General features: G+C 56.0%; 1 protein-coding gene across 1 annotated transcript in view; it reads left to right on the top strand.

Annotated features, from left to right (window-relative positions):
• LOC137310067 (netrin-G1-like) overlaps positions 1-7,514 on the top strand; it is a 29,096-nt gene extending 21,582 nt beyond the window's left edge. The window contains exons 5-6 of the mRNA XM_067978033.1: positions 5,653-5,787; positions 7,148-7,514. Coding sequence (XP_067834134.1) covers positions 5,653-5,787; positions 7,148-7,377 — 365 coding nt within the window. The 3' untranslated portion in view covers positions 7,378-7,514. The remainder of the gene's footprint in view (positions 1-5,652; positions 5,788-7,147) is intronic.
• The last annotated feature ends 7,170 nt before the right edge of the window (positions 7,515-14,684 follow it).

Below are 14,684 nucleotides of genomic sequence, written 5' to 3'. Positions count from 1 at the left end.
ACCCGGTCCGACCTTTCCCCAGAGATCAGTCCCGGTCCGACCTTTCCCCAGAGATCAGACCCGGTCCGACCTTTCCCCAGAGATCAGACCCGGTCCGACCTTTCCCCGGGGATCAGACCCGGTCCGACCTTTCCCCAGAGATCAAACCCGGTCCGACCTTTCCCCGGGGATCAGACCCGGTCCGACCTTTCCCCGGAGATCAGACCCGGTCCGACCTTTCCCCGGGGATCAGACCCGGTCCCACCTTTCCCCAGAGATCAGACCCGGTCCGACCTTTCCCCGGAGATCAGACCCGGTCCGACCTTTCCCCGGGGATCAGACCCGGTCCCACCTTTCCCCAGAGATCAGACCCGGTCCGACCTTTCCCCGGGGATCAGACCCGGTCCCACCTTTCCCCAGAGATCAGACCCGGTCCGACCTTTCCCCGGGGATCAGACCCGGTCCGACCTTTCCCCAGAGATCAGACCCGGTCCGACCTTTCCCCGGAGATCAGACCCGGTCCGACCTTTCCCCGGGGATCAGACCCGGTCCGACCTTTCCCCAGAGATCAGACCCGGTCCGACCTTTCCCCGGAGATCAGACCCGGTCCGACCTTTCCCCAGAGATCAGACCCGGTCCGACCTTTCCCCGGAGATCAGACCCGGTCCGACCTTTCCCCGGAGATCAGACCCGGTCCGACCTTTCCCCAGAGATCAGACCCGGTCCGACCTTTCCCCAGAGATCAGACCCGGTCCGACCTTTCCCCAGAGATCAGACCCGGTCCGACCTTTCCCCGGAGATCAGACCCGGTCCGACCTTTCCCCAGAGATCAGACCCGGTCCGACCTTTCCCCGGGGATCAGACCCGGTCCGACCTTTCCCCGGAGATCAGACCCGGTCCGACCTTTCCCCGGAGATCAGACCGGGTCCGACCTTTCCCCGGAGATCAGACCCGGTCCGACCTTTCCCCGGGGATCAGACCCGGTCCGACCTTTCCCCGGAGATCAGACCCGGTCCGACCTTTCCCCGGAGATCAGACCCGGTCCGACCTTTCCCCGGAGTTCAGACCCGGTCCGACCTTTCCCCGGAGATCAGACCCGGTCCGACCTTTCCCCGGAGATCAGACCCGGTCCGACCTTTCCCCGGAGATCAGACCCGGTCCGACCTTTCCCCGGAGATCAGACCCGGTCCGATCTTTCCCCGGTGATCAGACCCGGTCCGACCTTTCCCCGGAGATCAGACCCGGTCCGACCTTTCCCCGGGGATCAGACCCGGTCCGACCTTTCCCCGGAGATCAGACCCGGTCCGACCTTTCCCCGGAGATCAGACCCGGTCCGACCTTTCCCTAGCGATCAGACCCGGTCCGACCTTTCCCCGGAGATCAGACCCGGTCCGACCTTTCCCCGGGGATCAGACCCGGTCCGACCTTTCCCCTGAGATCAGACCCGGTCCGACCTTTCCCCGGAGATCAGACCCGGTCCCACCTTTCCCCAGAGATCAGACCCGGTCCGACCTTTCCCCGGAGATCAGACCCGGTCCGACCTTTCCCCAGAGATCAGACCCGGTCCGACCTTTCCCCGGAGATCAGACCCGGTCCGACCTTTCCCCGGAGATCAGACCCGGTCCGACCTTTCCCCGGGGATCAGACCCGGTCCGACCTTTCCCCAGAGATCAGACCCGGTCCGACCTTTCCCCGGAGATCAGACCCGGTCCGACCTTTCCCCGGGGATCAGACCCGGTCCGACCTTTCCCCAGAGATCAGACCCGGTCCGACCTTTCCCCGGAGATCAGACCCGGTCCGACCTTTCCCCAGAGATCAGACCCGGTCCGACCTTTCCCCGGAGATCAGACCCGGTCCGACCTTTCCCCGGAGATCAGACCCGGTCCGACCTTTCCCCAGAGATCAGACCCGGTCCGACCTTTCCCCAGAGATCAGACCCGGTCCGACCTTTCCCCAGAGTTCAGACCCGGTCCGACCTTTCCCCGGAGATCAGACCCGGTCCGACCTTTCCCCAGAGATCAGACCCGGTCCGACCTTTCCCCGGGGATCAGACCCGGTCCGACCTTTCCCCGGAGATCAGACCCGGTCCGACCTTTCCCCGGAGATCAGACCGGGTCCGACCTTTCCCCGGAGATCAGACCCGGTCCGACCTTTCCCCGGGGATCAGACCCGGTCCGACCTTTCCCCGGAGATCAGACCCGGTCCGACCTTTCCCCGGAGATCAGACCCGGTCCGACCTTTCCCCGGAGTTCAGACCCGGTCCGACCTTTCCCCGGAGATCAGACCCGGTCCGACCTTTCCCCGGAGATCAGACCCGGTCCGACCTTTCCCCGGAGATCAGACCCGGTCCGACCTTTCCCCGGAGATCAGACCCGGTCCGATCTTTCCCCGGTGATCAGACCCGGTCCGACCTTTCCCCGGAGATCAGACCCGGTCCGACCTTTCCCCGGAGATCAGACCCGGTCCGACCTTTCCCCGGGGATCAGACCCGGTCCGACCTTTCCCTGGCGATCAGACCCGGTCCGACCTTTCCCCGGAGATCAGACCCGGTCCGACCTTTCCCCGGGGATCAGACCCGGTCCGACCTTTCCCCTGAGATCAGACCCGGTCCGACCTTTCCCCGGAGATCAGACCCGGTCCCACCTTTCCCCAGAGATCAGACCCGGTCCGACCTTTCCCCGGAGATCAGACCCGGTCCGACCTTTCCCCAGAGATCAGACCCGGTCCGACCTTTCCCCGGAGATCAGACCCGGTCCGACCTTTCCCCGGAGATCAGACCCGGTCCGACCTTTCCCCGGAGATCAGACCCGGTCCGACCTTTCCCCGGAGATCAGACCCGGTCCGACCTTTCCCCGGAGATCAGACCCGGTCCGACCTTTCCCCGGAGATCAGACCCGGTCCGACCTTTCCCCAGAGATCAGACCCGGTCCGACCTTTCCCCAGAGATCAGACCCGGTCCGACCTTTCCCCGGAGATCAGACCCGGTCCGACCTTTCCCCGGCGATCAGACCCGGTCCGACCTTTCCCCAGAGATCAGACCCGGTCCGACCTTTCCCCGGAGATCAGACCCGGTCCGACCTTTCCCCAGAGATCAGACCCGGTCCGACCTTTCCCCGGAGATCAGACCCGGTCCGACCTTTCCCCGGAGATCAGACCCGGTCCGACCTTTCCCCGGAGATCAGACCCGGTCCGACCTTTCCCCGGAGATCAGACCCGGTCCGACCTTTCCCCGGAGATCAGACCCGGTCCGACCTTTCCCCGGAGATCAGACCCGGTCCGACCTTTCCCCGGAGATCAGACCCGGTCCGACCTTTCCCCGGAGATCAGACCCGGTCCGACCTTTCCCCGGAGATCAGACCCGGTCCGACCTTTCCCCGGAGATCAGACCCGGTCCGACCTTTCCCCGGAGATCAGACCCGGTCCGACCTTTCCCCGGAGATCAGACCCGGTCCGACCTTTCCCTAGCGATCAGACCCGGTCCGACCTTTCCCCGGAGATCAGACCCGGTCCCACCTTTCCCCGGAGATCAGACCCGGTCCGACCTTTCCCCAGAGATCAGACCCGGTCCGACCTTTCCCCGGAGATCAGACCCGGTCCGACCTTTCCCCGGAGATCAGACCCGGTCCGACCTTTCCCCAGAGATCAGACCCGGTCCGACCTTTCCCCGGGGATCAGACCCGGTCCGACCTTTCCCCGGAGATCAGACCCGGTCCGACCTTTCCCCGGAGATCAGACCGGGTCCGACCTTTCCCCGGAGATCAGACCCGGTCCGACCTTTCCCCGGAGATCAGACCCGGTCCGACCTTTCCCCGGAGATCAGACCCGGTCCGACCTTTCCCCGGAGATCAGACCCGGTCCGACCTTTCCCCGGAGATCAGACCCGGTCCGACCTTTCCCCGGAGATCAGACCCGGTCCGACCTTTCCCCGGAGATCAGACCCGGTCCGACCTTTCCCCGGAGATCAGACCCGGTCCGACCTTTCCCCGGAGATCAGACCCGGTCCGACCTTTCCCCGGAGATCAGACCCGGTCCGACCTTTCCCCGGAGATCAGACCCGGTCCGACCTTTCCCCGGAGATCAGACCCGGTCCGACCTTTCCCCGGAGATCAGACCCGGTCCGACCTTTCCCCGGAGATCAGACCCGGTCCGACCTTTCCCCGGAGATCAGACCCGGTCCGACCTTTCCCCGGAGATCAGACCCGGTCCGACCTTTCCCCGGAGATCAGACCCGGTCCGACCTTTCCCCGGAGATCAGACCCGGTCCGACCTTTCCCCGGAGATCAGACCCGGTCCGACCTTTCCCCGGAGATCAGACCCGGTCCGACCTTTCCCCGGAGATCAGACCCGGTCCGACCTTTCCCCGGAGATCAGACCCGGTCCGACCTTTCCCCGGAGATCAGACCCGGTCCGACCTTTCCCCGGAGATCAGACCCGGTCCGACCTATCCCCGGAGATCAGACCCGGTCCGACCTTTCCCCGGGGATCAGACCCGGTCCGACCTTTCCCCGGAGATCAGACCCGGTCCGACCTTTCCCCAGAGATCAGACCCGGTCCGACCTTTCCCTAGCGATGCGGCCTGGCCCTGAGGTAAATTGAAAGCCCTGTGTTGTGACGATATAATCATTGCTTCCCTGTCTCCATTGTTTTTCTGGAATTTGTATGTTGTTTGTACTCTCGGCAAACGAACATCCTTCATCGTAGCAGCATCACTCGCCTCTGCTCAATGTTACCCTCCCCCCATTGTCTGCCATCACTGTTCTCTCTCCATTTCCTCATCTCCTTCCCATTCTCCACACACAGAATTACAGAGAATGGACAGCACAGAAACAGGCCATTCGGCCCAACTGGACTGTACCGGTGTTTATGCTCCACACGAGCCTCCTCCCACCTTACTTCATCTCATCCTATCAGCAGATCCTTCTATTCCTTTCTCCCTCATGTGTTTATCGAGCTTCCCCTTGATGCTATTCGCCTCAACTACTCCTTGTGGGAGCGAGTTCCACATTCTCACCACTCTCTGGGTCAAGAAGTTTCTCCTGAATTCCCTATTGGATTTATTAGTGACTATCTTATATTTATGGCCCCTAGTTTCGGTCTCCCCCACAAGTGGAAACATCTTCTCTCCGTCTATCTTATCAAACCCTGTCATAATTTTGAAGACCTCTATCAGGTCACCCCTCAGTCTTCTCTTTTCTTGAGAAAAGAGCCCCAGCCTGTTCAATCTTTCCTGATATTTATAACCTCTCAGTTCTGGTATCATCCTTATGATTTTTTGCACCCTCTCCAGTGTCTCTCTATCCTTTTATAATATGGAGACCAGAACTGTGCACAGTTCTCCAAGTGTGGTCTAACCAAGGTTCTGTACAAGTTTAACATAACCTCTCTGATTGTGAATTCTCTCTCTCTGATAATGAACCCCGGAGGTTGGTTTGCTTTTTATGGTCTTGTTAACCTGCGTTAATTGTGTGCAGTCGCCCCAAGGAGTGGAACACGGGCCGTGTCCAATCAGTGTGTGGACGATTGACGCTGTTTGTAAACTGTTGGAGACTTGTTTCCCCCCAGAGTCGGCTCGTCCCCTGTCCTGGGCCCGAGTCATTTGTGTCCCTGAGGTTGTGTCGATGGGTTTTATTGGGAACAGCCATGTGCAGTGTGTGTGTTGTCTTGTTTCTGCAGACTGTCAGTGTCACCCCTATGGCTCACTCCATGATCGCTGTAATGAGACGGGATATTGTGACTGTAAGGAGGGGACAGCAGGGCCCAAGTGTGACAAGTGCCTGCCCGGATATTACTGGCACAGGGGCTGCCGAGGTAAGTAACCGTTCCAGCACCAGACCCTCCCTCACTCCGCCTGGCTCCTGTGTGTCAGGGTCAGCAGTGGATCCGATAGCAGAGATACCAGGGGGGGAAACACAAAGGCTTTTAGACAAGGAGCCCTCCTGGGTTCCCCCATCACCCTGAGAAACAATTAGTGGCACAGCTCCTCGCAAAGGGAGGGACTGGAGTTCAGTGAGGAGCATTTCATAGAATCAGACAGCACACAAGGAGGCCGTTCAGCCCATCGAGGCAGTGCTGGCTCTTTGAAAGAGCGATCCAATTAGTCTCACTCCCCCTGCTCTTTCCCCATGGCCCTGCAAATTTTTGCCCTTCAAGTATTTATTCAATTACCTTTTGAAAGTTATTATTGAATCTGCTTCCACCGCCCTTTCAGGCAGCGCATTCCAGATCAGAACAACTTGCTGTGTGAAAGTTTTCTCCACATCTCCCCTCTGGTTATTTTGCCAATTCCCTTAAATCTGTGTCCTCTGGTTACCGACCCTCCTGCCACTGGAAACAGTTTCTCCTTATTTACTCTTTCAAAACCCTTCATAATTTTTAACCCCTCCATTAAATCTCCCCTTAACCTTCTCTGCTCTGAGGAGAACAATCCCAGCTTCTCCAGTCTCTCCACATAACTCAAGTCCCTCATCTCTGGTACCATTCTGGTAAATCTCCTCTGCACCCTCTCCAAGGCCTTGACATCCTTCCTAAAGTGCGGTGCCCAGAATTGGACACAATTATTTGACACAGAATTTAACCCTCAGTCTCTCCTTCAGTATTTAACCATCGATTTAGTCCCGTTCACCCATCACCCCTGTGATCTCTGACCTACATTGGCTCCCGGTCCAGCAACGTCTCAATTTTAAGATTCACATCCTCACATTCAAATCCCTCCGTTGCCTCGCCCCTCCCAATCTCTGTAACCTCCTTCAGCCCTGCACCCCTCCGAGATCTCTGCACTCCCCCAATTCTGGCCTCTTGCACTTCCCCCATTTCCTTCACCCCACCATTGGCGGCCGTGCCTTCAGCTGTCTGGACCCTAAACTCTGGAATTCCCCCCCAAACCTCTCCCCCTCTCTCTCCTCCTTTAAGACCCTCCTTAAAATCTACCTCTTTGACCAAGCTTTTGGTCTCCTGTCCTAATGTCTGCTTATGTGGTTCAGTGTTAATTTTGGTCTGATTTACGCTCCTGTGAAGCACCTTGGGCCGTTTTACTACGTTAAAGGCGCTATATAAATGCAAGTAGTTGTTGGTGTAACAGTGAAACACTGGGAGCGGCGACAGTTCAAACAATCTCTGAGGTCAGGAGATTTTCAGTGACCTGACGTTTCTTTTCTCTGACCTCTTGCAGCCGGCGTGTGCGATAACTTGCTGACGCGGTGTCAGAACGGAGGAGTGTGCGAGGACAATGGGAGGTGTCGCTGTCCCGCTCCCTACACCGGGCTCCTGTGTGAGAAAGGCCAGTGTGGGAAGGAAGCAGGAGGGTGTGTCTCCCAATCCCCCCGGGACCCCACCTTACACCGGGTGCTGCTGTCACTCACTGCGCTGCTAACCACCGCTAACGGACGCCCGGCGCTCTGACCCGCTTCCAGCGCCACGGACGCTCACGGGAAGGTGCAAAGAGCGGAGGAGAATCCAGCGTTTACTGCGTCCCCGTTAAACACGGTCCCCGCCCTCCGGCCCGGGAAAGGCAAACTGTAACCCAGGCCTGAGCCCACCCACCCACCCACCCACCGAGCCCGACTGTATCTCCGAGCCCTGAAGGAATGGGCAGTCAGTGGGGACTGTACTTTCAGACCCCCCGCCGGAGGGAGGGAGGGAGGGAGGGAGCTGCTAATATTCATTCTCCAATCGCCAGCCTGGCCTCGGATGGCCAGCTTTGGGAAAGAAGAAAGAAAGAAAGACTTGCATTTATATAGCGCCTTTCACCACCTCAGGACGTCCCAAAGAGCTTTACAGACAATGAAGTACTTTTGAAGTGTCGTCACTGTTGGAATGTAGGAAACACGGCAGAAAATTTGTGGAGCTCAGAGGAGGCCGTTCCCCGCTCTGGTGCAGCCCTCGCTCGCTCGATGCTCACTCACTCACGCCCTCCCTCCCTTCCTCACTCTCCCTCGCTCGCTCGCCCCTCACTACATTCATTCACTCCGTCACTCTCTCAGTCACTCCACTCACGCTCACTCATCAATCACTTGCCCCTCACTCACTCCCTCCATCCCTCACTCACTCCTCACTCATTCACTCAATCCTCACTCCCAACACTCACTGTCACACTCACTCCTCACTCACTCCACACTCACTTCGTCACACTCACTGTCACACTCACTCCTTCACTCACTCCTTCCCTCGTTCCCTCCCTCACTCCTTCCATCCCTCACTCCCTCCCTCACTCACTTAGTGACTCACTCCTCCCTCACTCCCTCCCTTCACTCCACTCCCTCACTCCTTCCTTCCCTCACTCCCTCACTCATTCCACTCCCTCACTCCCTCCCTCACTCACTCCTCACTCCCTCACTCACTCACTGCGAGGGATTGCTGTCGGTACATCGTGACCTGAGGAAATCTGTGGGCCGGCTTCGAGCGGCCTACAACCTGGGCTTTAGTGCCCGTTGTGTGTAATCCTGGAGCACATCAGAGCGATGGGGGAATAATCCTGAGCAGTGAGTGGAGAGTGTTAGTGCGTTTATCGATTCTTTTGTATTAAGATGAAGTTATTTTCTTGCAATCCCACAATGTTCCATGTAGTTTTTGTATGAATCGCGGTTTGTGTTGATGAATATATCTCTCACTGTGTAATTCCCAGCGACGGGGGGAATGAGACGGTTTTATTTTATTTGTATGATTTTCCTGTGCACAGATTTCTCTGTAACTGCAACGTGCTGACATCAAAGAATCTGAGTTTACAGCTCTGGAAAGTGTCACAAGATCCAGGAAAGGATTTGATGCTTTACTCTGGACAACAATAAAAGCTGCTGCAGAAAGTGTCCTGGTCTCCTGATCTGGGTCCTGACTGTGTGTCTGGGGGAAGGGGTTCAGGGGGAGGGGGAGGGGGGAGGGAGAGGGGGAGGGGTTCAGGGGGAGAGGGAGGGGTTCAGAGGGTGAGAGGTTCAGGGGAGGGGGAGTGGGTTGAGGGGGAGAGGGAGGGGTTCAGAGGGTGAGAGGTTCAGGGGAGGGGGAGTGGGTTGAGGGGAAGGGGTTGAGCAGGAGCGGAAGGTGTTGAGGGGAAGGGGTTGAGCAGGAGCGGAAGGTGTTGAGGGGAAGGGGTTGAGCAGGAGCGGAAGGTGTTGATGGGGAGGGGAAGGGGTTGAGGGGGTTATGAAGGGGGTTCGGGGGGAGTGTCCCGGGCCAGTTCCGGTCCTGGGTTCCCCGATTCCAGGAGCCGGTTGAACGAGAGCCATCGACAGCTCGGGCCGCATTGCACTCTGGGAGATTGAGTGACCTGACCCCGTGACCCCGGGCAGGCAGCAGAGGGGGAGGGGGAGGGCTGCGTCTGTTTCGGCCGGAGACAGTGGCCAGGGAGGGGGGGAGGGGGTGGAATCAGCAGCGAGGGAACAGAGTTTGTGGCGGGGATCGAAGACGATGGCCGAAATTTTAACTCCGAGCCCGGAAGTCGGCGGGGCCGAATTCCCTGAGTCCGGGTTTCCTGGACGTCCTTAGGATTTTGATGCCAGGACGTCTTTTAGGTTTTTTTTGACAGTTTTGCGCCCGAGAGGCCGTCCGGATTGACAGGCTGGTCTCAGTCGGACGGGAGAAGAGCAAGGAAGATGATGTGAGCAGGTAAGTGTTAGACAGGGAGCGCGGGGGTTGGGGCAGGGGAGCGATGTGGGGTCATCGGGGTGGGGGGAGGGTTGGCTGTCATCGGGGTTCCGGAGTCATCTGGGTGTTCGGGTGTCATCGTTGGGGGGGGGGTTCATGGGGGGTCGGAGATCATGGTGGGGTCGGAGATCGTGGGGGCGGTCGGAGATCATGGTGGGGGTCGGAGATCGTGGTGGGGTCGGAGATCGTGGTGGGGTCGGAGATCGTGGGGGGGCGTCGGAGATCGTGGGGGGGCGTCGGAGATCGTGGTGGGGTCGGAGATCGTGGGGGGGCGTCGGAGATCGTGGGGGGGCGTCGGAGATCGTGGGGGGGGGTCGGAGATTGTAGGGGCAGGTTGGAGATTGTGTGTAGGAGGGTCGGAGATCGTAGGGCGGTGGGGTTGCCCCAGGGAAGCTTGTTGGGCCTGGGGGAAGCACTCCTGCTCCTCCGGGCCCACAAGCCGTGCAATAAAGGCACTCACCTGCTGTTTGGGGCCTTCTCACCTCCTCTCACGAGGCGTGAAGGAGAAGGCCCGGGAATCCAGACAAAGCAGCACTCCCTCCGCACTGCCCTGGAGTGGCAGCTTGGATCATGAGCTCAAACTCCCGAGCCCCAGCAAGTCGCACAACTCTCTAGTCCCAGAATAGAACATAAGAACATAAGAAATAGGAGCAGGAGGAGGCCAATCGGCCCCTCGAGCCTGCTCCGCCATTCAATAAGATCATGGCTGATCTGATCCTAACCTCAAATCTAAATTCATGTCCAATTTCCTGCCCGCTCCCCGTAACCCCTAATTCCCTTTACTTCCAGGAAACTGTCGATTTCTGTTTTAAATTTATTTAATGATGTAGCTTCCACAGCTTCCTGGGGCAGCAAATTCCACAGACCTACGACCCTCTGAGTGAAGAAGTTTCTCCTCATCTCAGTTTTGAAAGAGCAGCCCCTTATTCTAAGATAATGCCCCCTAGTTCTAGTTTCACCCATCCTTGGGAACATCCTTACTGCATCCACCCGATCAAGCCCCTTCACAATCTTATATGTTTCAATAAGATCGCCTCTCATTCTTCTGAACTCCAATGAGTAGAGTCCCAATTTACTCAACCTCTCCTCATATGTCCGCCCCCTCATCCCCGGGATTAACCAAGTGAAGCTTCTTTGTACTGCCTCGAGAGCAAGTATGTCTTTTCTTAAGTATGGACACCAAAACTGTATGCAGTATTCCAGATGCAGTCTCACCAATACCTTATATAACTGCAGCAATACCTCCCTGTTTTTATATTCTATCCCATGAGCAATAAAAGCCAACATTCCGTTGGCCTTCTTGATCACCTGCTGCACCTGCATACTAACTTTTTGGAAACCAACTGAGCTCTGCACCGGTCAGGCAGCATCTGAGGGGCAACGTTTTGGGTGGGATCCTGAGTCAGTTCTGCTGTTTATTGCCAGCAATTTGTTTTATTCAAAGTACAGATGCCATTTTGTCGAAATGTCTTTAATCTAAAAACGGAGAAACAGTGTACACACGCTCACACTAAAGGAATTGAAGGTGAAATATTAGTGAGCATTCCTGGTTCCTTTCAGAGACCGAGCAATCAGTTATTGAAGCCCCCCTGCCCATGGTTTAGTGGGTAAAGTGTAACTGGTCTGATGTGTTGACCGTGGGCTCCACATGGTCTCGGTCTCATTAAACTGGGGCAGGACAAAGAATCAGTCAGGGTTAAATTTATATTTATCAGTGACTTGGATGAAGGAATAGAGAGCCGTGTATCTCAGTTTGCTGACGACACTAAGTTAGGTGACACAGTAAATAGTGTAGATGGGAGGAGAAAGTTGCAAAGGGACATTGGTCGATTCAGTGAGTGGGCAAAACTGGGGCAGATGGAGTTCAATGTGGGGAAGTGTGAGGTCATTCACTTTGGACCGAAGAAAGATCGATCAGAGTATTTTCTAAATGGTGAGAAGCCGGGAACTGTGGAGGAGCCAAGAGATTTAGGGGCCCAAGTACAGAAATCACTAAACGCCAGTGGACAGGTACAAAAAAATAATTAAAAAGACAAATGGAATGTTCACCTTTATCTCGGGGGCTGGAATACAAAGGGGAGGAAGTGATGTTCCAGCTGTACAGAGCTCTGGTCAGACCACATCTGGAGACTGGGTTCAGTTCTGGGCACCGCACCTCAGGAAGGATATATTGGCCCTGGAGGGGGTGCAGTGCAGATTCACCAGAATGTTCTTATTAGGGCGGGAAAGTGGAGTTGAGGTAAAAGATCAGCCATGATCTGATTGAATGGCGGAGCAGGCTCGAGGGGCCGTATGGCCGACTCCAGCTCCTAGTTCTTATGTTCTTATATCGGGGCTGGAATGGTTAAATTACGAGGCCAGGCTGCACACACTAGGCTCATATGCCCTGAGTCTCGAAGATTAAGGGGTGATCTAATTGAATATTTAAAATGATTAAAGGATTTGATAGGGTAGATAGAGAGAAACTATTTCATCTGGTGGGAGAGTCCAGAACAAGGGGGAATAATCTTAAAATTAGAGCTCGGCCATTCAGGGGTGATGTCAGGAAGCATTTCTTCACACAAAGGGGAGTGGAAATCTGGAACTCTCTCCCCCAAAAAGCAGTTGAGGCTGGGGGTCAATTGAAAATTTGAAAATTGAGATTGATAGATTTCTGTTGGGTGAGGGGATGAAGGGTTACAGAACATTGGCGGGTAAATGGAGTTAAGATACAGATCTGCCATGATCTAATTGAATGGCGGAACAGGCTGGAGGGGATGAATGGCCTCCTCCTGCTCCTATGTTCCCATAACCAGAACTGGACACAGTACTCGGGGTGGGTCTGACCAGAACTGGACACAGTACTCGAGTGGGTCTGACCAGAACTGGACACAGTGCTCGAGGTGGGTCTGACCAGAACTGGACACAGTGCTCGGGGTGGGTCTGACCAGAACTGGACACAGTACTCGGGGTGGGTCTGACCAGAACTGGACACAGTACTCGGGGTGGGTCTGACCAGAACTGGACACAGTACTCGGGGTGGGTCTGACCAGAACTGGACACAGTACTCGGGGTGGGTCTGACCAGAACTGGACACAGTACTCGAGGTGGGTCTGACCAGAACTGGACACAGTGCTCGGGGTGGGTCTGACCAGAACTGGACACAGTGCTCGGGGTGGGTCTGACCAGAACTGGACACAGTACTCGAGGTGGGTCTGACCAGAACTGGACACAGTGCTCGGGGTGGGTCTGACCAGAACTGGACACAGTACTCGAGGTGGGTCTGACCAGAACTGGACACAGTGCTCGGGGTGGGTCTGACCAGAACTGGACACAGTGCTCGGGGTGGGTCTGACCAGAACTGGACACAGTGCTCGGGGTGGGTCTGACCAGAACTGGACACAGTGCTCGGGGTGGGTCTGACCAGAACTGGACACAGTACTCGAGTGGGTCTGACCAGAGCCCTGTACAGTTTGACCATGACTTCCTCTGACTGTATTCTCCTGTTTTGGATTTGTTGTCCAACATTCTTTTGTCTTTGTTGGTTTGCAGCTCTGTGTTTTTTTTTATTCGTTCACGGGATGTGGGCGTTGCTGGCAAGGCCGGCATTTATTGCCCATCCCTAATTGCCCTCGAGAAGGTGGTGGTGAGCCGCCTTCTTGAACCGCTGCAGTCCGTGTGGTGACGGTTCTCCCACAGTGCTGTTAGGAAGGGAGTTCCAGGATTTTGACCCAGCGACAATGAAGGAACGGCGATATATTTCCAAGTCGGGATGGTGTGTGACTTAGAGGGGAACGTGCAGGTGGTGTTGTTCCCATGTGCCTGCTGCCCTTGTCCTTCTAGGTGGTAGAGGTCGTGGGTTTGGGAGGTGCTGTCGAAGAAGCCTTGGCGAGTTGCTGCAGTGCATCCTGTGGATGGTGCACACTGCAGCCACAGTGCGCCGGTGGTGAAGGGAGTGAATGTTTAGGGTGGTGGATGGGGTGCCAATCAAGCGGGCTGCTTTATCTTGGATGGTGTCGAGCTTCTTGAGTGTTGTTGGAGCTGCACTCATCCAGGCAAGTGGAGAGTATTCCATCACACTCCTGACTTGTGCCTTGTAGATGGTGGAAAGGCTTTGGGGAGTCAGGAGGTGAGTCACTCGCCGCAGAATACCCAGCCTCTGACCTGCTCTCGTAGCCACAGTATTTATATGGCTGGTCCAGTTAAGTTTCTGGTCAATGGTGACCCCCAGGATGTTGATGGTGGGGGATTCGGCGATGGTAATGCCGTTGAATGTCAAGGGGAGGTGGTTAGACTCTCTCTTGTTGGAGATGGTCATTGCCTGGCACTTATCTGGCGCGAATGTTACTTGCCACTTATGAGCCCAAGCCTGGATGTTGTCCAGGTCTTGCTGCATGCAGGCTCGGACTGCTTCATTATGTGAGGGGTTGCGAATGGAACTGAACACTGTGCAGTCATCAGCGAACATCCCCATTTCTGACCTTATGATGGAGGGAAGGTCATTGATGAAGCAGCTGAAGATGGTTGGGCCTAGGACACTGCCCTGAGGAACTCCTGCAGCAATGTTGGTCGGACATGTTTCGTGTCGAGTTTACTCAGACTTGTAGCCTCTGCTGCTTTGCTTTTCTTCATCGGTCTTTGCCCCACTGATAAGAATATAAGAAATAGGAGCAGGAGTAGGCCACAGGGCCCCTCGAGCCTGCTCCGCAATTCAATAAGATCATGGCTAATCTTCAACCTCAACTCCACTTTCCTGCCCAATCCCCAGATCTGTTGATTTCCCTAGAACCCAAAAATCTGTCCATCTCAGCCCTGAATATACTCAACGACTCAGCATCCACAGTCCTCTGGGGTAGGGAATTCCATAGATTCACAACCCTCTGAGTGAAGAAATTCCTCCTCATCTCAGTTTTAAATGGCCGACCCCTTATCCTGAGACTATGCCCCCGAGTTCTAGACTCTCCAGCCAGGGGAAACAGCCTCTGAGCATCTACCCTCTCAAGCCCCCTCAGAATCTTATATGTTTCAATGAGATCACCTCTCATTCTTCTAAACTCCAGAGTGTATAGGCCCATTCTACTCAATCTCTCCTC

The sequence above is a fragment of the Heptranchias perlo genome, unplaced genomic scaffold (assembly GCF_035084215.1).
Source record: "Heptranchias perlo isolate sHepPer1 unplaced genomic scaffold, sHepPer1.hap1 HAP1_SCAFFOLD_209, whole genome shotgun sequence".
Lineage (NCBI taxonomy): Eukaryota > Metazoa > Chordata > Chondrichthyes > Hexanchiformes > Hexanchidae > Heptranchias > Heptranchias perlo.
This window is presented reverse-complemented; position numbering and strand designations above follow the sequence as displayed.